This window comes from Dermacentor albipictus, chromosome 1 (assembly GCF_038994185.2).
Source record: "Dermacentor albipictus isolate Rhodes 1998 colony chromosome 1, USDA_Dalb.pri_finalv2, whole genome shotgun sequence".
Lineage (NCBI taxonomy): Eukaryota > Metazoa > Arthropoda > Arachnida > Ixodida > Ixodidae > Dermacentor > Dermacentor albipictus.
In genome coordinates this window covers 285,803,126-285,829,908 of record NC_091821.1, presented here as the reverse complement: position 1 = coordinate 285,829,908, position 26,783 = coordinate 285,803,126, and the positions used below count along the sequence as shown (strand labels likewise).

The following is a 26,783-nucleotide window of genomic DNA, read 5'->3' as shown; positions in this document are numbered from 1 at the left end:
ACACTCCCAGCATCAACTCCCAACATATACTCCCGTAACAATATGTTAAGTGCAAGTCGCTGTTCTCTACGTGCTGGTTGTGGTCATGGGAAGAGGTCAGGCAGGTTCGGGAGAATCTTGGGGATGGCGTCTTCCGATAGCAGGGGCCTTGCGCGAGAAATACATGTTTCCTTGCGACCAATTACATGCACACAGTCTCTAATTACGCACATAGTCTATGATTGTGTATCGCAGCTCGGAATATAGTTCCCAGACCACCACTTGGCTCATGCAATACTTTATCTGCGTGGTGAAAATTCCATTCCCGCTGTTTTCTTCGTTTTTCGTGTCGCAGTACATTGAACAAGGACGGCTTCGGCGCGCCTTTCACGCAGCTGTACCCTGTACTGCACCCGGGCGCGAAACAATATTTGCGGCGACGTTTAGGCATTTTCGCCTACCTGGGACACATGTCTATAACACAGAGACAGGCACTATACGGCAAAGAAGCCACCAGCAAGCAACGAAGTCGCAGACATCTGACCGCCACTGCAGCATAGCACAAATAACCACACGCACGCGAGACAGAGAAACTGCCGAGTGGACTGGCGAGTTCAGGAGAAATAAAGGAAGAAGCCGCTGCAGCGCCTCTAGCGGGCACACTGGCAGGCGACAGCGGTCGCGTGAGTGGGGAGCATTGGAAGGATAGGCCAGTGAGCCCACTACAAAGCCTTCTAGTACACTGTAATAAAACAAAAGATAGCGACATTCCCCCTCGCCCGGCTTCTCCTTGCCGCCTCGCGGCTCGCTCTTTCACTCGTTGGTCGCCCTCGCAGTTTAGTCGTTCGCTCCGGGGCCGCCCATAGAGTTACACGTGGTGAGACATCAAAAATTGTTGTTGGGTGTTTGCGCATGGATTTTTACCATAATTAAGGTTCGTTTTTTGTGTGCTGTGCTATGACACTGGCAGAAGCAGATGATTTTTGTGCTTCTTCGGCGAGAAACTGCGCACGTGTTCTGCCGCTTCGGGATGGCTGGCTGGTTTCAGTTGGGAGCCTTTTGGGCTAGTTTGATGGACAAATTCTTTTTACTGACGAGGACTAGCACAGAAATCAGGACCCTTTGTCTCACATATGATGTATAGGTGATGCACACAATGTTCATGTTGCTGCCACAGCATTATTTGAATGATATGTCGTCCACGAGTAGTTTACCGGCAGGCAAAAACATTGTCGCGGCTTGCAAGATCAACCCGCTTTGCGAGTTATTTCTATTCTGTTGGTCAGATTTTTTATTTTGCTTTCTAAAGACCCGGCATGAAAGGGCTGCGATGAAATCAAGGTATCGCCAGTACACACAAAAGGCGATGCGTTTGCATGTGCGCAGCGCTGTGCATCTGCCGCTTCAACAACTGGGATGCGTTTGCGCTGCTCGAAGTGCGTGCGTGTGCACTTGCGTGCACCTAGCCAACTACCGTGTGTCCAGGTTGTGTAACTTCATAATTTAGTCATCTTAGTACCATAATGACGAACGCAAGGCGCGTGACCTATTCGCCTGAATAACGCGAGCGTCACGTAGAAACGTGCGTGATCAACGCGGAGCATCTCAACTATTCTCGTCGTTTCGTCATGACGCTGGCATCTCTTTATGCAGTGAAACTGGTCCTATACGCTTTTATGACAAACTGGTGCCGTTGGCGCTCAAGCGCAAACGTCACAGTGGAATCTGTACTTCATTTGTATATAAGGCGTATGCAAGGACGAAAGTTACACATAGAAATGGTTTCAATCAATAAGCACTTTCCCGCTTTTCTTTGTGCAGTTACAGGTCAACATAAGCTAACAAACTCGTGCATCTTTTTATTCTGCCGAGATGGCGAAGGAGAGAAAGCGTACTCACAGTAGTCAAAATCATTTACACTTGGTTATGAACAGCTTGTCTCACAAAATATATTCGCAGAGCCTGACAAAAGCATATACTGACAAAGCGACGCACTCTCATACTGCAACAATAATGCCTGTTACGTTTCTAGCACGATAAATCACAGAGCACAGCCTATTCACTCCATAGCATTATTCACCTGTTGTCCATAGCACAATAAGGAAAACAAATCTAACGGAGCACCGAGAATAGCACCCGTGCACAAGCTTGCCCATGCCTGAGCTCCGTAACCGTCAACGAAGAAAAAAGTTCCGTACGTTCACGTTTACACCTCCAGTACTCTTAATATCAATACCTCAAATAAAACAAAACAAAAACTTCGTTCTTCAATGACGCGTTTAGCCACGACACTTAGCCAAAACATGTCAAATCCCTTGCGAATGCCTCGCCGCGGAAACTGGACAGCCAACTGGCATGGTGGCGATTGCGCTGAAACATCGAAAAGGAGAAAAAATAGAGAAATGGGTGCGAAAAGTACCACGTGACGGCGCTTAACTAATTCGCAGACCTTCCTCGCATGCTCCTTGCAGCAGCCGCGGCAGCAAGATAAACGTACGTTGCTACCGTCGGTTTTATTCAGGGGGCTTTACATACACACATTTTGGGGTTTTACGTGCCAAAACCGCTTTCTGATTATGAGGCACGCCGTAGTGGAGGACTCCGGAAATTTCGACCACCCGGGGTTCTTTAACGTGCACCTAAATCTAAGTACACGGGTGTTTTCGCATTTCGCCCCCATCGAAATGCGGCCGCCGTGGCCGGGATTCGATCCCGCGACCTCGTGCTCAGCAGTCTAACGCCATAGTCACTGAGCAACCACTGCGGGTTCAGGGGGCTTTGGTACTCCCCCCGGCGACCGCAAAGCAGGCGCGAACGCTAACCGGCGGGGGAGAGTAGGAAAGGACGATAGAAGATAGTGGTGAATGGTTCGATAGGCTGCATCTGGCTGGCATTTTAAAAAATGGAGTAGGCGATGGCTGAGCATATCACTGGGCAATATGCCTCACCCCGTAGACAAGGCGGCAGTACAGCAGGTGCTAGGTGTCAGGGGGTGGCTAATTCGGTAAGTTCACTCCTAACCTGGCCGATAAAACAAACCAGCTGCGCAGTCTTCTAAAGAAAGACATCATTTTTGAATGGACTGAGCAGCATACTCGCAAGTGGGCAGTTATTTGCGAGCATTTGAGTAAGCCACCGCTGCTCGCCATCTTTGACCCGTCGATAGAGAGAAGAATCACGGCAGGTGCTTCAATATGCGGGCTAGGAGCAGCGCTTTTACAGCGTTACGGCAGCAGTTGGCGGCCAGTTGCATACGTATCCCCCTCTATTCCTGCGACGGAACAAGTCAAGTCAATTTATTTCAGCATTTCTTTTGTACAAACAGAAGAATGCTAGGACAAGCAGAAAAAGCTGCTCAGCTGCAGATTGACTGGGTGCTTGCCCCATCACTTGGCAGAAACAAGACAGAAAATTCATTTGAGTGAAACAAAAAATATTTACAGATTTCAAATGGCCATGTAAAAGCATGGGAAAAAAAACAAAGCCCATCATATAAAATACTCAAAAATCTGTAGCGACTGCTCTGTTATAATATGTCACTGAAAAATATATAATGAACAGTAGCTCACAGAATAGCCGTCTACAGAAAACGCTAAACACATGACGTAAAATATTTAGAAACCTCTCTAGAAGGAAATTGAACAGAGGTACAACATAAATATTTCAATTCGATGTAGCACTCTAATTATACAGTCAACGAACAGTCTATATGTATTTAAGAGCACCAGCGATTTAGTAGAAAAGTTTTCCATTTTTTTGCGGGTTAAGCTTTCAATGTCGATATTGTCTTTTTCCAGGTCACCTAAAAGGGTAGCTATGCGCGATTTTAACCTGTTTCTTCCATGACATATTCTTGAAAAGGGATTCAGCCAAGTGCTTCTATTTCTGAGCGTATAGGGTATGTCGGATGGTTTTGTTAAGGTGCATAAAGCAAGAAAGGTGGTTTCCTTTTGCTTAAGACTGTTTTTGTATTTTAATAGTAGAGTATAGTCATCATACAATACTTGCAATGGAAGTATGCCATATTTTAGAAACAGATCCTTTGTATGCGCATCGTGTATACATTGGCTATATGACACAGTGCCCTTTTCTGTGGAGTACACATTTTCTGAATGTTCCTACATGAAGTAGTTCCCCCATATAAGAGTACAGTAGTTAATGTGAGTTGCAAAGAGAGCGTTATAAAGCAATAATTTAATCTTGTCCGTCAGTACATGACGAAGCCTAGAAAGCACACCGCACGCTCGTGACAGACTTGCACATACACGCTGTACATGAGCCTCCCAGCTTAAGTGTTCGGTGAAGATAACTCCTAGTGTTTTACCCTCACTCACAACGGCTATTTTTTCACTCCCTAGGTACAGATCAAGCGAATGGTTAACTGGTTTTTGACAAGGTGTGAATAAAACTGATTTTGTGTTTTTTGGTATTAATTTCAAGTGAATTTGCCATACTCCAGGTGTGCATTTTTTGAAGTGTTGAGTTTGCTAAGCAAGGGAGCTCCTGAACATCATATGCTTGGACGAATATGCTTGAGTCATCGGCAAAAATAATGAACTGCGCATTGTAACTAACTTTTACGATATCATTTATATATAGGTTAAATAAGATCGGCCCTAATATGCTCCCCTGGGGTACCCCTGCAACAATATCTTCTAAAGAGGAAAGGTGATTCGTGATTGCTACTGATTGTTTCCTGTGCTTTAAGTATGATTGTAAAAGAGAAAGAGGTAGCCCACGAAACCCATAGTATTCTAATTTACCAAAGAAGTTTCCATGACTTATTCTATCGAAAGCCTTGGAGAAGTCCACAAAGATGCCTAGCGTGAATTTTTTTTCTTCAAAACCCTGTAATATTACTTCTTTCTGCGTTAGCAAAGCGAGTTCTGTGGACATGCGCTGGTGGAAGCCGAACTGTTGCGGTGATATAAGAGTGTTTTTCGCAGAACGAGGCGATTCTTTTACCAATTACTTTTTCCAAACCCTTAGAAGAAACTGGGAGAACAGAAACGGGTCGATAATTTAAAAAAAATCGTTTTTGTCCCCGCTCTTGTATAAAACTGTTACTTTCGCGAGCTGCATTTTTTCAGGAAAAATGCCTGTAGAAAGAGAATAGTTATATATGTGGTTAAGCACGTGCACAAGAAAGCCAAGTACATACTTTATTGGCCGTATTTGAAGACCATCAATATCTCGAGCTTTACTGTTCTTTAGTTTTGAGAATATGGAATAAATTTCCTCGGATGTAGCCGGAGAAAAAAATGCGGAGTGATTGTTAGGTTCATTTAAAAAGCTCATAGCTGCATTGTTGTGGACGCCTGACACTAAATTAGTAATGTATTAAATTGGTCAGCTAGCTCCCGGCCCTTCATAAGCCTATTATTGGATGTAAGCTGCAGTTCATTGAACTGACCACTACGATTCAAGAGCTTGTTAAGTTCGCGCCATAAAGCTTCCTCTCGGCCGGCACATCGTAAGAACAACTTTTCGTAATACAAATTTTTCGTACTGCGCAAACAATTTGTTAAATAATTTCTAATTTTTTAAAATGAGGCCAGGTCAGTAGGATCCCGTGTCTGCATGAAGTTTGAGTACATTGCATTCTTTTTTTGCATCAAGTCCATACATCCAAGTATAAGCCATGGCTTCCTTATTTTCTTAGGCTTACTTATCGTTCTAGGTCTAAGCGAGTTGTCATACGCTATTTTAAAAATTTCCATAAAAATTACATACGCCTCGTCAGCATCTGTGCATGGAAATACTGGTGTCCAATCTATGTTTTCTATTTTATGACGAAACATATCCAGCGTTCTTGTGTTAATATCTTGAATAATAAATCTATCGGGATTATCTGTTCCGTATCTTTGTAACTCATTTTGTTTGCAAAACATAAATATGGGCAAGTGATCACTCACATATGCGGCACTGACGCCCGACGCAATGTTGCTGTCTGTGCAATTGGTTATAAACAACTCCAAAAGGGTTTCAGAAACGCAACTAATGCGCGTGGGTTCTGATATGACGTTCATGCAGTGAAACGAGGCAAGTAACAGTAGTAACTCACGGGAATGAGATGTGGGTTGTAGAATATTGATATTACAATCACCACCTATTACCAAGTCTAGCTTAATAGAAGAGGAAAAGTCGAGCAGTTTTTCTAGGAAACCAAGAAACCTCCCAATATTTCCATCAGGAGGGCGGTAGACAACTGCAAAAAGACGTTTTCCGCATTGCACGGCCAGTGTTTCATAATAATCAGTAATGCTAGAAAAGTAACTAATAATTGAACATGAGAGTTTAGTGGATACAAGTTGCGCTATGTCCCCACCTCGACGGTGCTTCCTACTTAAAAAAAAAAAACGTGTTAAAACCAGGTAAATGCACCACGTCCATATCAGAAACGTACCAAGTTTCTGTTATCATGATCACATGAAAATCTACGCTGAATGAAGAAAGAAGCGCTGTTAGGATGTCATGTTTGTTTACTGCGGATTGCGCATTACAGTGTAGAAAACCTAGATAATCCCGTTCAAAAGGGCATACTACATCTTTTGGGTCAGTCATTGTAAGCCGTCAGACGGTGTTGATGTGGGCTTATACGTAACTGTCTATTCCAGTTTGTCCAAGTCATTTTCGCAGGTGATCCGAATCACGTGAGACGTTTCTGTTTTTCTAGCGAATACCTTCCCTCCCTTCGTCCAAGCGAATTTCCAGTTCAGTTCAGCAGCTTCTTTAACTGGGGACACAAGTGTTCGTTCAAGAACACGGGTTCTTTCACGCTATATCCTAGATCTTGTGTGGTAAACCTCGTTTTTCGCGCCTTCTCAACGACTAGATCACGCTTCGCTCGGCGAATGAAAGCTACAACAATATTCGCAGATATTCGCAGATCGAGAAAGAAGCGATGGGCATTACATACGGCTGCGAAAAGTTTCATTGGTCTGTATATAGTCGCAAGATTCTTATTGAAACTGACCACCGTCCGTTCATCGCCATCTCGACAAAAGCCATTGGTGACATGCCGTCAGCGCTTTTTTCTGCGTTTTCGCACACATGAATTGGGCCTTCATTTTGTGCCAGGCAAGCAGCTGCTCCTGGCCGACATGCTGCCAAGAGTGTCACCCACTACCGCGGGGGATACCCCTGGATCCAATGTGGATGTTGTGTTGCAGGCTGTTGTCAACAACCTGAGTGGCATGGGAAGGCTCGAAGGAAAATTGAAACCGTTCGCATCCGAGTTGGCACTCGTACAGGGCATTCTATTTAAGGGACGCAAATTAGTAATCCCAAAGTCATTGAGGCCAGCAATGCTCGAACGCATTCGTGAAGGGCACTAGGGTATGACTAAGTCCAAGGCAAGAGCTAGACATTTGGTTTTCTGGCCAGGACTCAACGTGGACATCGAAATGATGCTACAAAGCTGTGCAGCTTGCCGCAAGTTCGCTTACGCACAACAAAGTGAACCACTGGTTTTAAGACCTGTACCGCCGTGTGTATGGTGCAGAGTCTGAGTCAACATCTTCCAGCAAGGTGGATGTCAATACTTATGTGCCCTAGACACTTTGTCGAATTTTCGAGAAGTCCAAAGACTAAGTGATGCGACCACCGTATTTTCATCTAAAAACTGAGTGCTGTTTTTTTTCTATAAATGGTATCCTATGGCAGTGATAATGGAAATCATTTTGCGTCTCAGGAATTCGCACTTTTTCTTCTAGATACGACTTACAGCATGTGAATTCTAGCCCCAGATTTCCTCAGTCCAACTGTCCTGCTGAGAAAGGCGCTCAAATTGTAAAGGGAATCATCAACAAGACTTCGGAAGCGAAACACGACTTCTGTCATGAGCTGCTTAGCTACCGTTCGTCCCCCCCCCTCCCCCCCCCCAAGATGGTCGCTCACCCAGCGAACTCCTCCAGGGCAGACTCCTACGCACGAGACCTGCACACTTCAGCCAACACTCAAGCGTTCACGTGACTGAACACAAGCAGCCCGAAGCCCGTGAGAGACGCCTACCACCTCTCAAGAAAGGAGAAGTAACGGTCATGGAGAAGTCATGGACTCTCAAGGCATAAATGCTACAGCCAGCCACACCAGGATCACATGATGTAGCTACGGAAGAGGACGTGACCGATCACACCTCCTGAGGACAGGAGAGTATTATCGTAAGGAAGCAGCAGAAAGTGAGCCCTCTTCAAGTGATGAAAGTGATAGCCCCACCGAGCAAGAACTGCCCCTGCATGAACACTGGAAAATCGAAGCCACCAGCGCCCTTGTAACACACCAGCCTTGGGGCAGCCGGCGCAGGCCGATAGCCAGGACCGTCAAAGCCAGCGCAGTTCTCAAGATTCCATTCGTCTTCAAGCCCTTCGCAGATCAACACGGCAGACACGACCACCTGATCGACTACGCTACGACAGTAACTTTATTCAAGTAAATCAGGCTGTTTAAATGCCCGCAGGGAGATGTGTCGTCCAAAGCTCGCCTGCCATGTGAGCGCATGCGCCATCTCAAGTTGAACGAGCCACAGATATGGTCCACATGTGGCTATCGTTCAGGGTGCTATATATACGCATTCCGTATTGTTAATAAACGTTCTTTGTTCATAGATTCCACTCGTGTCGGACCTGATACATGCCTTGGCAAAGTCGGACGATAGCGGGGAAATTCGCGCATAGCCAGAGCAATGGAAGTCTAAGAACGACTACTGCAAACGTGAAATAAACGTGACTTCAGAAATACCGTGTGGCTACATAGCTGGAATGCTAATCGGATTATGATCGATAGTCTTTATGAAATCAGTGCTTTGGCAAGCCAGCTATGCAGCGCGGGGGAGGGGGGAGGGGAGGCATTTATGATTCCAGAGCCTCCTCTGTGTCGTGTCGAAGAGCCGACAAGTCCTGCCATAGCGCGTTTAGGCTTTGCGGAGTGGAGGAGCGTCAGGCGCTTTCCTGAACATCGCTAGTGTAGCGCACTACTACGTTTCACAATGGTCCGGTCACAGAGGCGACCAGAACACGCCCAGCACGTTGACGGTGAGCGAGCAGTGGAATCGGCGGAATAAGGCCACCTGATTCAGTGAGCTTGGCTAAAAATATGATTTGCGGACACTAGGCACCTGCGTCTGTCTGGTTTTTCTTCACCCACACTAGCATGGTGAGCTTCGTAGAAGGATATCTCCACAAAGTGTGTCTTTATTGACTTCTGCTTTGAGAGAAGAACCGCATCCACAGCGTAATGCATGGGCACAATTTTTGGCCGTGCGCTTACTTGTGTGTGTATGGGATCACAGTACAACCTTTTGCCCTGCCGCTTCGTTATTCTTCTCCAGCCTGTTTGTCTTTCGTATTGAAAGACGTGAGCATTTTTTCGTATACCTGGGTAATACCGGGAACATGCGTGTTTGAATCTCTTGAACCATCCGCAGTACGCTACGCGAACGCATTAAAAAGCACTTCCCCGTGATTATTCTCGAATGATTGCAAGCAAAGTCGAGCCAATTCTTCAGTATATCGAGGGTGGTAACGCGAGCAGATTTGTCTTGGCAAAAATGTCATGTTATGGTCACGAAACGGAAGAGTTCTATTTCTCCTCATTTCATAAAATGTGGTACCTTTGGAGCGAATAGTTCTTGTCCTTGGTGACGTTATGGGTTTCGTGTGGCACGACAAGAATAGGCGGCCCACTTGTCACCTGAGAACTGTGAACTTTCTTACAAGCTATATGTAAACTGGTAGCAAAGCTTCTAAAGAAGTCCACATATCTAGAAAGTGGTTGTGCGTTTGAACCGTCTCCATCTGTTCGTCATGGGGACCATTTCTGTCAAGAAATTTTTTTTAAAAGTATGACGGTATATCCGGTAGTAGACTTAATGTTGGGATCTCGTACTACTTGGTACGAATGTCCTAATTTATTTTGGGTCCGGCATTTCGACTGCTACGCGAACAGTTATTTTTCTTCTGTGAGCTTCGGTCTCGCCTCAGCTATCTTAAGCTAAGGAGTGGCATCTTCAGGTTAACAAATGTAGGTTGTTGAGCTGTTTCTTCTGTACACTCCTTCAGAACGTGCAGAAATAGAATGGGAACGAATGACATTAACAGGGATATTTCAGAAGACACTTCGTTTTTATACGCCATGAATTATGCACGCCATATACATGACCAAACAAAGACAATATATTCCGAGTATGGCAAGCACACACAGTGACAATGTAGCTACATATGCGAAACCTTTTTTTTACAGAATCTTTGGAGCACTCACCATTACCTGCGATATCATGTATTCGTATCCTACAATTATCAGACCCCCGCAGGGGCGTCTGCGCAAGCAGGCGTTTGGTGTGTTGCGACACCACGGACCCGAGCACATGGGGGTTGGACCCTCCCGCGTGTAGCCGTGCGCGGCTTAGCCGTGTCTGGGGAAAAGGGGATCCTGGGGGTTGAGCCGATGCTGGGTGTTTGGACCTTTAAGGCCCCCCGGCGGAGGCAACACACCCCTTTGGCCTCTGCTTCACATAGACGGCACCCCCGGACTGACCCACCCGGGGGAAATCGGCAGTCGCCTTTTCCTGTCTCTCTCTTCGCACACCTTCGTCTTTCTCTCTCACTTTTAGTCTTTCCTGTCCTCTTTTTCTTCTGATAACTTCCAACTTTCCTGGCGGCTAGGGTTAACCTGGTGTGCTATGACCTACCTTGGTTATAACATATGTGGTTATAGCGACGATGTACAGTTGGCATGGTAGGGTTTGCTTCACCGCATACCCTGCCGTGTCCCCTTGTTGGGCTCGGTGGTGGGTGACTGGCATCGTCGCTGAATACACAACACATTTCATGGGAACTTCCAACCCCTTCTGTACCGATCGTCCCTCTAAAAGGGGGCGCACCGATGCTACGTTTCAGTTTTTTCTAAAAGGCACTCAGACTTTCCCTAAATTTCATGTTGTCCACAGTGACAAACCCGACAAGAAAGCAAGAACTATTTCACCATTCGTTGTCGCGAAGCATCTCGCAGAGACCATTGGAGGCGGCTATAAGATTACCAAGCTGGCCAGTGGGGACCTGTTACTAGAACTAAAAGACAAAGCACAACACGACAAGCTAACAAACCTTGTACAACTTGGAGACATCCCTGTCAGTGTGACAGCACACCGAACCATGAATACAGCCAAAGGCGTAATCTCTGACATAGACTTGATGGACTTGACCGATGAAGAACTCCTGGAAGGATGGAAAGATGAAAACGTAATAAGTGTACAAAGAATAAAAATTAGACGTGACAACAAGGAACTGCCAACTAAGCACCTGATTATTACCTTTGGCTCTAGCACACTACCAGAGACATTAGAAACTGGATATACCAAACTCAGAGTACGACCATACATCCCCAACCCGCGACGCTGTTTTAAATGCCAGAGGTTTGGCCACGCTTCCCAGAGCTGCCGAGGGCGGCTAACATGTGCAAAATGCGGCATCAATGACCACTCCGCAGATGACTGTAAGGCTGAGCCCCGTTGTAGCAATTGCAACGGTGGCCACCCCGCATATTCTCGATCATGCTCTGTCTGGAAAAAAGAAAAAGAAATAATTACGATAAAGGTAAAAGAAAACATAACTTTCAGAGAAGCACGACAACGCATCTCACCAACATTTGCACAGAGCACATCTTTCGCCGAAGTGGTACGTCGGGGGGCAGTACCACAACGGCACTTGGCGGACGCCAGCGCCACGCATAGCGAGCGTGCGGCAACGCCACCCGCCCCCACGGTGGGAGCAGCGAAGGCTGCCCTACCTCTCCCGAATTTGTCCACAGTGGAGGCCTCTGCTGGTGCTGGCACCAGTCAGCCCAGCTCCGAGGTCAAGACAATCCCACCAACCACCAGGACGGTGGGCTCCAAGGCCTTGTCTTTAGAGACAAGGCCTTCGCGTAAAACACACCGCTCGCAAGAGCGCGTGTCCAGTGCCTCTCAAGAGGCCATGGACACAACACCCAGTCAGAAGGCGCAGTTGACGCCTAAGGAGCGGCGCGACATTGTCGACCGCTCCAGGAAAGACAAAACTCCAATTACAGGGCCTCAAAAGGGCGCTGTAAGCTAAATCAAGCCCTCTTTGACACATAGCACTACATTTATTTTAATATGGATACACTGATTATTCAGTGGAATATCAGAGGCCTGCTTTGCAACCTCGATGATATCCAAGAAATCCTTAAAGAACTAACTCCAAAAGTGCTGTGTGTCCAAGAGACTCACTTGAAATCCAATCATAAAAACTTCCTACGTCAGTATGTTGTTTTTCGGAAGGATCGCGATGATGCCCTCGCATCATCCGGCGGCGTAGCCATCATAGCTGACAAATCTATAGCCTGTCAACACCTACGGCTACGAACACCCCTTGAGGCAGTGGCCGTTCGTGCTGTACTTTTAAATAAACTGATAACCATTTGCTCTTTATACATACCGCCGCATTTTCAGCTTCACAAACAAGAATTCCAAACATTAATAGATCAGTTACCCGAACCATATCTTGTGCTTGGAGATTTAAATGCACACAGCAACCTATGGGGCGACTCGCGCTGCGACGCGAGAGGTCGCCTGATTGAACAATTCCTTTTTTCTTCAGGGGCATGTCTTTTGAATGGGAAGGAGCCCACGTATTACAATCTGGCAAACAAAACATACTCCTCAATAGATCTTAGCATTGCATCTCCAACTCTTCTACCCCACTTTAAATGGAAAGTTATTAAAAACCCTTACGGGAGTGACCATTTCCCTGTGGTTCTAAGCACACCAATGTCTAATGAATGCCTTCCACAACTACCTCGATGGAGAACTGACTCAGCTGACTGGGAAAAGTTCAAAAATCTTGCTACTTTATCCTGGGACGACATGTGTGCTTTAGGCATAGACGCTGCGGTTGAATATTTTACGGCCTTTCTCCTTGACACCTCCTCCAAATGTATCCCTGTAACAAGTGGATTGTCCACAAAACGCCGTCTTCCGTGGTGGAACGATGAGTGTCGAAAAGCGCGAAAGAAGCAAAACAAGGCATGGGCTTTACTTCGGGATTCTCCAACAGCAGAAAATCTAGTTAATTTCAAGCAGGTCAAATCCCAGGGTCGGAGAACGCGGCGACAAGCTAGAAGAGAGAGTTGGAGAAAGTATATATCGGGAATTAACTCATACACTGATGAAACAAAGGTTTGGAACAGAGTGAATAGAATAAACGGTCGACAGCCTTACTCGTTGCCTTTGGTGAATACTCAAGGCGACAGCATGGAAGACCAGGCGAACTTTCTTGGCGCACATTTCGAACAGATATCCAGCTCGTCGCACTATTCTGAAACATTCCAAAGGTACAAAAAGCAAATAGAAGGAAAACCACTAGACCGGAAAAGCACAAAATGCGAGGCATACAATAGACCTTTTTGCATGGCAGAGCTTCAGGCAGCCCTAAACAGCTGCAACAAATCTGCCCCCGGTTCTGACCGCATCTTATATGAAATGCTAAAACAGCTGCCGCCTGAAACACAAAAAACGCTTCTTTGTCTTTACAATTCTATATGGTCGTCCGGCCAAATTCCCTCTGCTTGGAAAGAGGCCATCATAATTCCTATATTGAAATCGGGTAAGGACCCTTCTTTGGCAAATAGTTATAGGCCCATAGCTTTGACGAGCTGCTTATGCAAAGTTTTTGAGAAGATAGTAAACAGACGCCTGGTACATTATCTAGAAATTAACAAGAAATTAGATCCATATCAATGTGGCTTTAGAGAAAGCAGATCGACGACAGATCAGCTTGTACGCATGGAAATGTACATCAGGGAAGCGTTTGTCCACAAACAGCTTGTGTTATCAGTGTTTCTTGACATGGAGAAGGCGTATGATACTACGTGGCGCTTCGGGATCCTTCGGGATCTTTCTGCAATGGGCATTCGCGGCAACCTGTTGAGAATAATTGAAAGCTATCTCTCTAACAGGACATTTCGTGTTAGAGTTGGCAACGTACAGTCTCGACCATTTTTACAGGAGACAGGTGTACCGCAGGGTGGAGTACTGAGTTGTACGTTATTTATTGTTAAAATGAACTCCCTCCACACCGTATTGCCTCGCACACTCTTCTACTCCGTCTATGTGGACGATGTACAGATAGGGTTCAGGTCATGCAATGCTAGCATTTGCGAGAGGCAGCTACAACTTGGCTTGAATAGACTCTCAAAGTGGGCGGACGAGAATGGTTTTAAATTGAACCCCCAAAAAAGCACATGTGTCCTATTTTCAAATCGGAGAGGTGTATTACCACAACCAGACATTAACCTTAATGGAGAAAGACTAACTGTTAGCCCTGAACACAAATTCTTAGGTGTCATCCTCGACACAAAGCTTAACTTCGTTCCCCACCTAAAATATCTTAAAGAAAAATGCCTCAAGACCATGAACCTCCTCAAGCTGCTCTCTCGAACAACATGGGGCAGTGACAGGAAGTGTCTGCTGAGCCTGTATAAGAGTCTCGTACAGTCACGCCTCGATTACGGAGCCGTGGTGTACAACTCCGCAACTGAGAGTGCGCTAAAGATTCTCGACCCAGTTCACAACCTCGGTATACGACTGGCAACAGGCGCCTTTAGAACTAGCCCTGTTGAAAGTTTGTACGTCGAGGCCAACGAATGGTCCTTACATCTACGCAGAACATTCTTAAGTTTTTCATACTACACTAAGGTAAAATCAGACACCGAGCACCCATGTCATTCCATTGTTGGCGACCTGTCTGCTGCCAGACTTTACAGTAACCGCCCACGTATTAGAACTCCTTTGAGCCTACGTTTGGAAGCAATGGCAGAAGAAACAAACATCCATCTCCCAGAAAATATCTTAATGCCTCCCACTCGCCTTCCACCGCCTTGGGATTGGCAGACCATTAACTGCGATACCTCGTTTATCGAAATAACGAAACATGCACCTGAGGCACACATACAGTCACACTTCCTCGAACTCCAAGCGAAGTACTGCTGTGCCGAATATTATACAGATGCTTCCAGATCATCTGCTGGTGTCGCGTATGCAGCTCTTGGGCCATCTTTTTCCACCTCGGATTCTCTAAATCCCAACACAAGTATTTTCACGGCTGAGGCGTACGCGATACTCTCTGCTGTGAAACATATCAGACAAACAAATCTCAATAAGGCCATCATTTTCAGCGACTCATTAAGCGTAATAAGGGCCTTAATGAGTTTTCGAAAACATAGGAATCCTGTTTTTAATAAACTGTACATAGAACTATGCTTAGCTTTAATATACAACCAAAACATCGTCCTATGTTGGGTACCTGGCCATAGGGGCATAAAAGGCAATGTAGCTGCTGACGAAACTGCAGCGTCAGTTGTCTTTAATGAAACGGATGTTAATAGACCCATAGCAGCAACAGAACTTAAGCCCTTCTTACGCCATAAACTTAGGAAGTACTGGCAACATCAATGGGATAATGCAGTACAGAATAAGCTACACGTTATCAAACCAAAATTAGGGAACTGGATAACTGAAAGAACAGCAAGGCATAAGGAAGTACTTCTGTGTAGATTAAGAATAGGACATACGTACGCCACTCACTCTTACCTTTTGACGGGAAGCGAACCCCCTACATGTCCCAAATGTGGCAACAGGCTTACAGTTATTCATGTTCTCATCCAATGCACTGAAATAGAGGCAGAAAGGAAAAAGTACTTCCCCTCCGCTTATCTCCAACACATACCATTACACCCAGCATTTTTTATGAGCAACGAACCCCTTTTTACTTTTGGAACAGTATTAAACTTTTTAACTGAAACTGACACCCTAAATGTAATTTGGCCAGGCTACTTGTAGCACGGCCTCCACCTGGAGGTCGTAGCTGCAATGAAACCATTTTCTAGAGCACTTGCCTCCCAGCCCTTGCTTTCAAGGCCTTGCTGAGGCACTAGTGCTACAGCCATTTGTTGTTTTACTGATCATCCATATCTCATGAAACATCTATTTTCATCGCAGACACCATCAATCACTGTCATGTTTTTAGACTTGTATTTTACGCACTCCTGAGCGAATGAATTTTAGGCCCTTTTACAGCCACATTGCATCACATGTATATTTTCCACCTTTTAGCGAATATTTTTAGGCCACTATGCAGCCATGTATCATATACTCCCCACAATCAACACCCACATATCATTGACAAGCACAGATCATCGACTTGGCGCTCTTTGGCCACATCTGGCCCTTGTGCCAATAAACTCTACAAATCAATCAATCAATCAATCAACAATTATCAGACAAAACAGCGCTGTGCCATGTTACGTTTAGGAATAATTTCAACCTCCCTATTTTCGCTGCTTATTGGGTGCTAGTAGCCTTTGTTAAAGAACGGGAGCGACTATAGCGCCACGTTTCGTCGGGTAGCGCTCCATGCATCGTTACGTCGGAGCACAGCACGTCGGACGAACATACACGATAACCAGCATTCTAAACTTTTGCCAATAAGTACTGTACTTTACCTCACACAAAATTTTAAACGAAGCGCACGCCACACCTTGAAGAAAGATAAAACTCAGAAGAAACCGGTGCGCTCAAGTGAGAAACGCCATACCACACTAAATTATAGCTGTTCAGCGGCTTGCACAGGATTTCTATCTCTTGCGCCAGAAGCACTAGTAGGCAGAGGTCACCAAGAACGATCTAATACATTCTGAAATAGAAAAATTAACATTTGCAGTTTTAGTTGGCCATAGTTACCTAGAATAAAATTGTTATTTGTTTGGCAGTATTATAACTACTCATTCCTGAATGTTATTTTCTTAGATAGGTTTCCTTGCTTAAGCGTTCTAAAAAGTTAAGCCGAAGCTCTTCTATATAACGGGAACCGTCGAAGATATGCATAGCATTATGTGACGGTTGGCATGGTGCGGAATGTGTTATGCGGAAGAGGTATATGTTAGGAGGTTATGCTGAGGTAGTATGCGTAACTTATCTGTATTTGCACGGGGAGTAGGAAAAAAAGGTGTTAGTAAGGGTTCTAGAATAGCGACCGTACTAGTTGAACTTTTTTTACATCATTTTTTACAAATGGGAGCGCAAAAGTGTTGCGGAAAAGGAGACCTAGACAGGAAAGACGCTTTTTTTTTCTGAACGCTTTTGCGCTGCCCTTTGCAAAAATCGTGCCGAACCAACTAGGCCAACAGCTTACTATTCTAGAACTTTTTTTAGGAGACCTAGACAGGAAAGATGCCTTTTTTTCTACACTCTTTTGCGCTTTCCCTTTGCAAAATCGTGCCGGCCCACAGCTTACTATTCTAGAATTTTTTTTAAAACCTAGACAAGAATGATGCTTTTTCTTCAACGCTTTTGCGCTTTCCCTTTGCAAAAATCATGTCGAACCAACTAGGCCAATTTACTGTTCTAGAACTTTTTTTAGGAGACCTAGACAGGATAGATGCTTTTTCTTTACTCAGAGCTTTTGCGCTTTCCCTTTGCAAAAATCATGTCGAAAATACTAGGCCAATTTACTACTCTAGAACTCTTTTAAGAGACCTAGACAGGAAAGATGCTTTTTTTCTCAACGCTTTTGCGCTTTCCCTTTGCAAAAATTGTATCGAACCACCAAGGCCAACAGATTACTATTCTACAACTTTTTTTAGGAGACCAACACAGGAAAGATGCTTTTTTTTTTCTCAACGCTCTTGCGCTCCCCTTTGCAAAAATCATGTCAAACCAGCTAGGCCAACAGCTCACTATTCTAGAACGTTCTTAGGAGACCAAGACAGGAAAGAGGCTTTTTTTTCTCAACGCTTTTGCGCTTTCCCTTTGCAAAAATCATGTCGAAAATACTAGGCCAATTTACTATTCTAGAACCTTTTTTAGGAGACCTAGACAGGAAAGATGCATTTTCTTTCTCAACGCTATTGCGCTTTCCCTTTGCAAAAATTTTATCGAAATTTTATCAAGTCCAACAGCTTACTATTCTACAACTTTTTTAGGAGACCTAGACAGGAAAGAAGCTTTTTTTTTCTCAACGCTCTTGCACTCCCCTTTGCAAAAATCATGTCGAACCAAATAGGACAACAGCTTACTATTCTACAACATTTTTTAGGAGACAAAGACAGGAAAGTAGCTTTTTTCCTCAACGCTTTTGCGCTCCCCTTTGCAAAAATAATGTCGAAAATACTAGGCCAATTTACTATTCTAGAACGTTTTTAGGTGAACTACACATGAAAGATGCTTTGTTTCTCAACGCTTTTGCACTCCCCTTTGCAAAAATCGTGTTTAACCAACAAAGCCAACAGCTGACTATTTTAGAACTTTTTTAGGAGACGTAGACAGGAATGATGCTTTCTTTCTCAACGCTTTTGCGCTCCCCTTTGCAAAAATCATGATGCACTAACTCGGCCAACAGCTTACTATTCTAGAACTTTTTTTGGGAGACCTAGACAGGAAAGTTACTTTTTTTCTCAACGCTTTTGCGCTCCCCTTTGCAAAAATCGTGTTGAACCAACTAGGCCAACAGATTAATATTGGGAGACCTAGACAGGAAAGGTGCTTTTTTTTTCAACGCTTTTGCGCTCCCCTTTCCAAAAATCTTGTTGAACGAACTAGGCCACCTGCTTACTGTTCTACAACTTTTTAGGAGACCTAGACGGGAAAGATGCATTTTTTTCTCTATGCTCTTGCACACCGCTTTGCAAAAATCATGTCGAACCAAATAGGCCAACAGCTTACAATTCTACAACTTTTTTTAGGAGACCAAGACAGGAAAGATGCTTTTTTTCTCAACGCTTTTGCGCTCCCTTATGCAAAACTCATGCCGAACCAAACAGGGGAACCGCTTACTGATCTACAACTTTTTTTAGGAGACCTACACAGGAAAGATGCTTTTTTTCTCAACGCCTTTCCACTCCCCTTTGCAAAAATCGTGATGAACTAACTAGGCCAACAGCTTACTATTCCAGAACATTTTTTGGGAGACCTAGACAGGAAAGATTCTCTTTTTCTTAATGCTTTTGCGCTCCCCTTTGCAAAAATCGTGTTGAACCAACTAGGCCAACAGCTTACTATTGGCAGACCTAGACAGGAAAGGTGCTTTTGTTTCAATGCTTTTGCGCTCCCCTTTCTAAAACTCTTGTCGAACCAACTAGGCCAACGGCTCACTATTCTACAACATTTACGAGACCTAGACGGGAAAGATGCTTTTTTTTCTCAACGCTTTTGCGCTCCCCTTTGCAAAAATCGTGTCGAACCAAATAGGCCAACAGCTTACTATTCTCAAACTTTTTAGAAGACCAAAACAGGAATGATGATTTTTTTCTCAACGCTTCTCCGTTCCCCTTTGCAAAAATCATGATGAACTAACTAGGCCAACAGCTTACTATTCTAGAACTTTTTTTGGGAGACCTAGACAGGAAAGATGCTTTTTTTTCTCAACGCTTTTGCGCTCCCCTTTGCAAAAATCGTGTTGAACCAACTAGGCCAACAGCTTACTATTGGGAGACCTAGACACGAAAGGTGCTTTTTTTTTCAACGCTTCTGCGCTCCCATTTCCAAAAATCGTGTCGAACCAACTAGGCCAATTTACTGTTCTAGAACTTTTTTTAGGAGACCTAGGCAGGAAAGATGCTTTTTTTTCTCAGTGCTTTTGCGCTTTCCCTTTGCAAAAATAATGTCGAAAATACTAGGCCAATTTACAATTGTATAACTTTTTTTAGGAGACCTAGACAGGCAAGATGCTTTTTTTTCTCAACGTTTTTGTGTTCTCTTTGCAAAAATCATGTCGAACCAACTAGGCCAACTGCTAACTCTTCTACAACTTTTTTTAGGAGACCAAGAAAGGAAAGATGCTTTCTCTTCTCAACGCTCTTGCGCTCCCCTTTCCAAAATCGTGTCGAACCAAATAGGCCAACAGCTTAATATTCCAGAACTTTTTAGGAGACCTAGGAAGAAAAGATGCTTTTTTTTTCTCAACGCTTTTGCGCGTTCCCTTTGCAAAAATACTATTCTAGAACATTATTAGGAGATCTAGACAGGAAAGATGCTTTTTTTTTCTCAACGCTATTGCGCTTTCCCTTTGCAAAAATTTTATCGAACCATCAAGCAAACAGCTTACTATTCTAAAATTTTTTTTAGGAGTCGAAGACAGGAAAGATGCTTGCTTTCTTAACGCTTTTGCAATCCCCTTTGCAAAAATCATGCCGAACCAAATAGGGCAACCGCTTACTAAACTACAACTTCTTTCGGAGACCTACAAAGGAAAGGTATTTTTTTTCTCAACGCTCTTGCACTCCCCTTTACAAAAATCTTGTCAAAGCAACTGGCCAACAGCTTACTGTTCTACAACTTTTTTAGGAGAAGCAGACAGGAGAGATGCTTTTTTTCTCAACGGTTTTGCGCTCCCCTTTGCAAAAATCGTGTCGAAGCCACTAGGGCAACAGCTTACTATTCCAGAACTTTTTTTAGGAGACCTAGGCAGGAAAGATGCTTTTTTTTTTCTCAACGCTGTTGCGCTTTCTCTTTGGAAAAATTTTATCGAACCATCAAGGCCAGCAGCTTACTATTCTACAACTCTTTTTTTGGAGACCATGACAGGAAAGATGCTTCTTTTTCTCAACGCACTTACGCTCCCCTTTGCGAAAATCATGTCGAACCAGCTAGGCCAACAACTGACTATTCTTGAACTTTTTTAGGAGACATAGACAGGAAAGATGCTTTTTTTTTCTCAACGCTCTTGCACTCCCCTTTGCGAAAATCATGTCGAACCAAATAGGACAACAGCTTACTATTCTGCAACATTTTTTAGGAGACGAAGACAGAAAAGATGCTTTCTTTCTCAACGCTTTTGCAATCCCCTTTGCAAAAATCATGCCGAACCAAATAGGGCAACCGCTTACAAATCTACAACTTTCTTAAAAGACCTACACAGGAAAGATGCTTTTTTTTCTCAACGCTTTTGCACTCCCCTTTGCAAAAATCGTGTTCAACAAACAAAGCCAACAGCTGACTATTTTAGAACATTTTTAGGAGACCTAGACAGGAAAGATGCTTTTTTTTCTTAGCGCTTTTGCGTATCCCTTTGCAAAAATTGTGTTGAGCCAACTAGGCCAACAGGTTACTATTAGGAGACCTAAACAGGAAAGGTGCTTTTTTTTCAACGCTTTTGCGCTCCCCTTTGCGAAAATCTTGTAGAACCAACTTGGGCAACAGCTTACTATTCTTCAATATTTTAGGAGACCTAGACAGGAAAGGTGCTTTTTTTCTCAACGCTTTTGCGCTCCCCTTTGCAAAAACATCGAACCAACTGGCCAACAGCATACTGTTCTAAAGCGTTTTTTAGGAGAAGTAGACAGGAAAGATGCTTTTTTTCTCAACGCTTTTGCGCTTTCCCTTTGCAAAAAAAATGTCGAAAATACTAGGCGAATTTACTATTCTATAACTTTTTTTAGGAGACCTAGACAGGAAAGATGCTTTTTTTTCTCAACGCTTTTGCGCTCCTCTTTGCAAAAATCGTGATGAACTAACTAGGCCAACAGCTCACTATTCTAGAACTTTTTTTGGGAGACCTAGGCAGGAAAGCTGCTTCTTTTCTCAATGCTTTTGCGCTCCCCTTTGCAAAAATCGTGTTGAGCCAAATGGGCCGACAGCTTACTATTGGGAGACCTAGACAGGAAAGGTGCTTTTTTTTCAACGCTATTGCGCTTTCTCTTTGCAAAAATTTTATCGAACCATCAAGGCCAACAGCTTACTATTCTGCAACATTTTTTTAGGAGACCAAGACAGGAAAGATGCTTTTTTTTTCTCAACTCTCTTACGCTCCCCTTTGCGAAAATCATGTCGAACCAGCTAGGCCAACAACTGACTATTCTTGAACTTTTTTAGGAGACATAGACAGGAAAGATGCTTTTTTTTTCTCAACGCTCTTGCACTCCCCTTTGCAAAAATCATGTCGAACCAAATAGGACAACAGCTTACTATTCTGCAACATTTTTTAGGAGACGAAGACAGAAAAGATGCTTTCTTTCTCAACGCTTTTGCAATCCCCTTTGCAAAAATCATGCCGTACCAAATAGGGCAACCGCTTACAAATCTACAACTTTTTTAAAAGATATACACAGGAAAGATGCTTTTTTTTCTCAACGCTTTCGCACTCCCCTTTGCAAAAATCGTGTTGAACAAACAAAGCCAACAGCTGACTGTTTTAGAACTTTTTTAGGAGACCTAGACAGGAATGATGCTTTTTTTTCTCAACGCTTTTGCACCACCCTTTGCAAAAATCGTGTTCAACAAACAAAGCCAACAGCTGACTATTTTAGAACATTTTTAGGAGACCTAGACAGGAAAGATGCTTTTTTTTCTTAGCGCTTTTGCGTTCCCCTTTGCAAAAATTGTGTTGAACCAACTGGGCCAACAGGTTACGATTAGGAGACCTAAACAGGAAAGGTGCTTTTTTTTCAACGCTTTTGCGCTCCCCTTTGCAAAAATCTTGTAGAACCAACTTGGGCAACAGCTTCCTATTCTTCAATATTTTAGGAGACCTAGACAGGAAACGTGCTTTTTTTGTCAACGCTTTTGCGCTCCCCTTTGCAAAAACTTGTCGAACCAACTGGCCAACAGCATACTGTTCTAAAACGTTTTTTAGGAGAAGTAGACAGGAAAGATGCTTTTATTCTCAACGCTTTTGCGCTTTCCCTTTGCAAAAAAAAAATGTGGAAAATACTAGGCGAATTTACTATTCTATAACTTTTTTTAGGAGACCAAGACAGGAAAGATGCTTTTTTTTTCTCAACTCTCTTACGCTCCCCTTTGCGAAAATCATGTCGAACCAGCTAGGCCAACAACTGACTATTCTTGAACTTTTTTAGGAGACATAGACAGGAAAGATGCTTTTTTTTCTCAACGCTCTTGCACTCCCCTTTGCAAAAATCATGTCGAACCAAATAGGACAAACTTATTATTCTACAACAATTTTTAGGAGACGAAGACAGAAAAGGTGCTTTCTTTCTCGACGCTTTTGCAATCCCCTTTGCAAAAATCATGCCGAACCAAATAGGGCAACCGCTTACAAATCTACCACATTTTTAAAAGACCTACAAAGGAAAGATGCTTTTTTTCTCAACGCTTTTGCACTCCCCTTAGCAAAAATCCTGTTGAAGAATCAAAGCCAACAGCTGACTGTTTTAGAACTTTTTTAGGAGACCTAGACAGGAATGATGCTTTTTTTCTCAACGCTTTTGCACTCCCCTTAGCAAAAATCGTGTTGAACAAACAAAGCCAACAGCTGACTGTTTTAGAACTTTTTTAAGAGACCTAGACAGGAATGATGCTTTTTTTCTCAACGCTTTTGCGCTCCCCTTAGCAAAAATCGTGCTGAACAAACAAAGCCAACAGCTGACTGTTTTAGAACTTTTTTAGGAGACCTAAACAGGAATGATGCTTTTTTTCTCAACGCTTTTGCACTCCCCTTAGCAAAAATCGTGTTGAACAAACAAAGCCAACAGCTGAGTGTTTTAGAACTTTTTTAAGAGACCTAGACAGGAATGATGCTTTTTTTCTCAACGCTTTTGCACTCCCCTTAGCAAAAATCGTGTTGAACAAACAAAGCCAACAGCTGACTGTTTTAGAACTTTTTTAGGAAACCTAGACAGGAATGATGCTTTTTTTCTCAACGCTTTTGCACTCCCCTTAGCAAAAATCGTGTTGAACAAACAAAGCCAACAGCTGACTGGTTTAGAACTTTTTTAGGAGACCTAGACAGGAATGATGCTTTTTTTCTCAACGCTTTTGCAGTCCCCTTAGCAAAAATCGTGTTGAACAAACAAAGCCAACAGCTGACTGTTTTAGAACTTTTTTAAGAGACCTAGACAGGAATGATGCTTTTTTTCTCAACGCTTTTGCACTCCCCTTAGCAAAAATCGTGTTGAACAAACAAAGCCAACAGCTGACTGTTTTAGAACTTTTTTAGGAGAGCTAGACAGGAATGATGCTTTTTTTCTCAACGCTTTTGCACTCCCCTTAGCAAAAATCGTGCTGAACAAACAAAGCCAACAGCTGACTGTTTTAGAACTTTTTTAGGAGACCTAGACAGGAATGACGCTTTTTTTCTCCACGCTTTTGCACTCCCCTTTGCAAAAATCGCGATGAACTACCTAGGCCACAGCTCTCTATTCTAGAACTTTTTTTGGGAGACCTAGATAGGAAAGATGCTTTTTTTCAACGCTTTTGCGCTCCTTTTTGCAAAAATAGCGAAAAACCAATTATGCCAACAGCTTAATATTCTAGAACTCTTTTAGGAGACCTAGACAGGAAAGATGCTTTTTCTTTTTTCTCAACGCTTTTGCGCTCCCCTTTGCGAAAATCGTGTTGAACTAAATAGGCTAACAGTTTACTATTCTAGAAGTTTTTTTGGGAGACCTAGACAGGAAAGTTGCTTTTTTTCTCAACACTATTGCGCTTCCCTTTCCAAAAATCGCGATGAACTAACTAGGCCAACAGCTCACTATTCTAGAACTTTTTTTGGGAGACCTACTTAGGAAAGATGCTTTTTTTTCAACGCTTTTGCTCTCCCCTTTGCAAAAATCGTGTTGAACCAACAGAGCCGACATCCAACTATTTTAGAACCTTTTTTAGAAGACCTAGACAGGAAAGTTGCTTTTTTTTCTCAACTCTTTGGCGCTCCTCTTTGCCAAAATCGTGTCGAACCAACTGAGCGAACAGCTTCCTATTCTAGAAGTTTTTTTTAGGAGACTTAGACAGGAAAGGTGCTTTTTTTTCTCAACGTTTTTGCGCTCCCCTTTGCGAAAATCGTGTCGAACCAGCGGGGTCAGCAGATAAGTATTCCAGACCTTTTTTTGGAAGACCTAGACAGCAAAGTTGTTTTTTTTTCTGAACGCTTTTGTGCTCCTCTTTGCAAAAATCGTGCCGAACCAACTATGCCAACAGCTTACTATTCTAGAACATTTTTATGAGACCTAGGCAGGAAAGATGCGTTTGTTTCTGAACTCTTTTGCGCTCCCCTTAGCGAAAATTGTGTCAAACCTATTGGCCAACTGCTTACTATTCTAGAACTTTCTTTAGTTTTGTTACCTGAAATTTAACTGAAAACCTTGAACGTGTAATAAACACGTGTTTGATTATGATGGTAATTTTTGGAGCTTTTTCAGACTGCATGTTACTGCCCAGACTCCCGAGAATACAGTGCAACCAATCCATTCATTGTCCAGAGTGACACATACTTCGAGTGTACCTTACCTTGCTAGCACAAAACAAAGTGATATCCGCCGTGGTTGCTGAGTCGGTGCGGTGTTGGGCTGCTGAGTACGAGGTCGCGGCATAAAATCCCGGCCACGGCGGCCGAACTTCGACGGGGGCGAAAGCACCCGTGTACATAGATTTAGGTGCACGTTAAAGAACCCCATGTGCTCGAAATTTCCGGAGCCTGCCACTACGGCGTGCTTCATAATCAGAAAGTGGTTTGGGCATATTAAACCCCATAATTCAATTTTTAAGTGCAAAGTGATTGTCGTGATACGGATGTCCTTCGAATACGTACTAAAGTTTTCCAATTTTATCTATTTTGCTTTATCTAGTGGCCAGACAGCGTGTGTGTTGCACATTTCCTCACTTTGCCTCCTATCTGGTTAGCGCTGCATGAACCACACGATTTCACCCCAACTAATTCAATTGTCAATGGAGGTGCGTTATTCCCTACAGTGCCACCTTTATAGAAGTGCTCGCAAGTGATGTGCTCTGGCCTGGAGAAATGAATTGGTCAAGCCTTCATTTGCTCAAAGTCAAGTAGGGCAAGATGTGGCCAAAATTGTTCTTTTTTTTCAAAATAGGATTAGCAGAGCTTTGACGAAAAATGTGTTCTCTCTTTGCACCCAGACGACGAGAGTTTGTCCGAGTGGCGGGCCAGCCGCACCAGTGGCTCTATCTGCGCGGACGGCTGAGCTGCACACCAGGCGCAGCGTGTGGTTTTCATCGACGCCTGTTGACCCCGTGCAAAGCACTCGACGCCAGTGACTCCATTTCCTGCAGCAGTGGGGGAGCAGTGCCCACTTTCTCTGACGTTTAGCTTGGCGCAAGCACGAAGCAACGAAGAGTAATAAAGAAATTTTGTTGGCTAGCTGGCTCAGGAGCAACTAGAAAGGTCTAGCTGCATAAAGCGCATGCAGTGATTATTCCTACATTTATATGCAATACTGGGCCAAGACGAAAGAGTGATACGGGGCATTGTGAGCGAGAACTGTTATGACAAGCATACTTTATAAATGTGACCGCGTGAAACATCCCCTAGCAAAACGAAAAGTTTTTTCTCTAAGGACATTTTGGATGACCCAGATGCTTTGCTTTCAGCAGGCAACATATCATCTTGAATGTTGCCGCTACAATAAAGTGCTACCCCAACTGACATCTCTATTGGTTATCTGGTTATCTTAGCAACTCGCTTACTAATTTGATTTCAGTCCCTTTTTATTTCGTTGATTCCTCTCTTCTTTCTTCTTGCCGAGTTATCCCGGCACGCAGTGATGATTCTAGAAAAAACCGCGGGCTTCCTTCCAGGCGGAAAAGTGTTGGTGACCAGCGGCAGGATCTGTATGATGCGCTATGTACGCTGAAACGAAATGGTCACTGAAGTGGGGCCGCTCTCACAAAAATGTTGGGTTATTTGGGCTGGTGTTGTATGCTCGATTTTGCAGATAAGGCTGATTCGAAAGAAAGTTTCCAGTAGCCAGTTGTGATGGCGTTCCCAGTTTTCGCCGAGTGTGCCCTCTTGTTGACTTTCTTTCTCTACGACGGCGCC

General features: G+C 43.8%; 1 protein-coding gene across 8 annotated transcripts in view; it reads left to right on the top strand.

Annotated features, from left to right (window-relative positions):
• LOC139054433 (protein FAM184A-like) overlaps positions 1-26,392 on the top strand; it is a 363,879-nt gene extending 337,487 nt beyond the window's left edge. For 3 of the 8 annotated variants that reach the window (XM_070531386.1, XM_070531384.1, XM_070531385.1), the window contains one exon: positions 25,865-26,003. Coding sequence is in view for 3 of the 8 variants with exons in the window: in XM_070531388.1 (XP_070387489.1) it covers positions 25,865-26,054 (190 nt within the window). In the remaining 5 variants the exon portion in view is untranslated. Of the gene's footprint in view, positions 1-25,864 lie in introns of all 8 variants that reach the window. The other 5 variants (XM_070531388.1, XM_070531387.1, XR_011511210.1 and 2 more) reach the window with 4 other exon arrangements.
• The last annotated feature ends 391 nt before the right edge of the window (positions 26,393-26,783 follow it).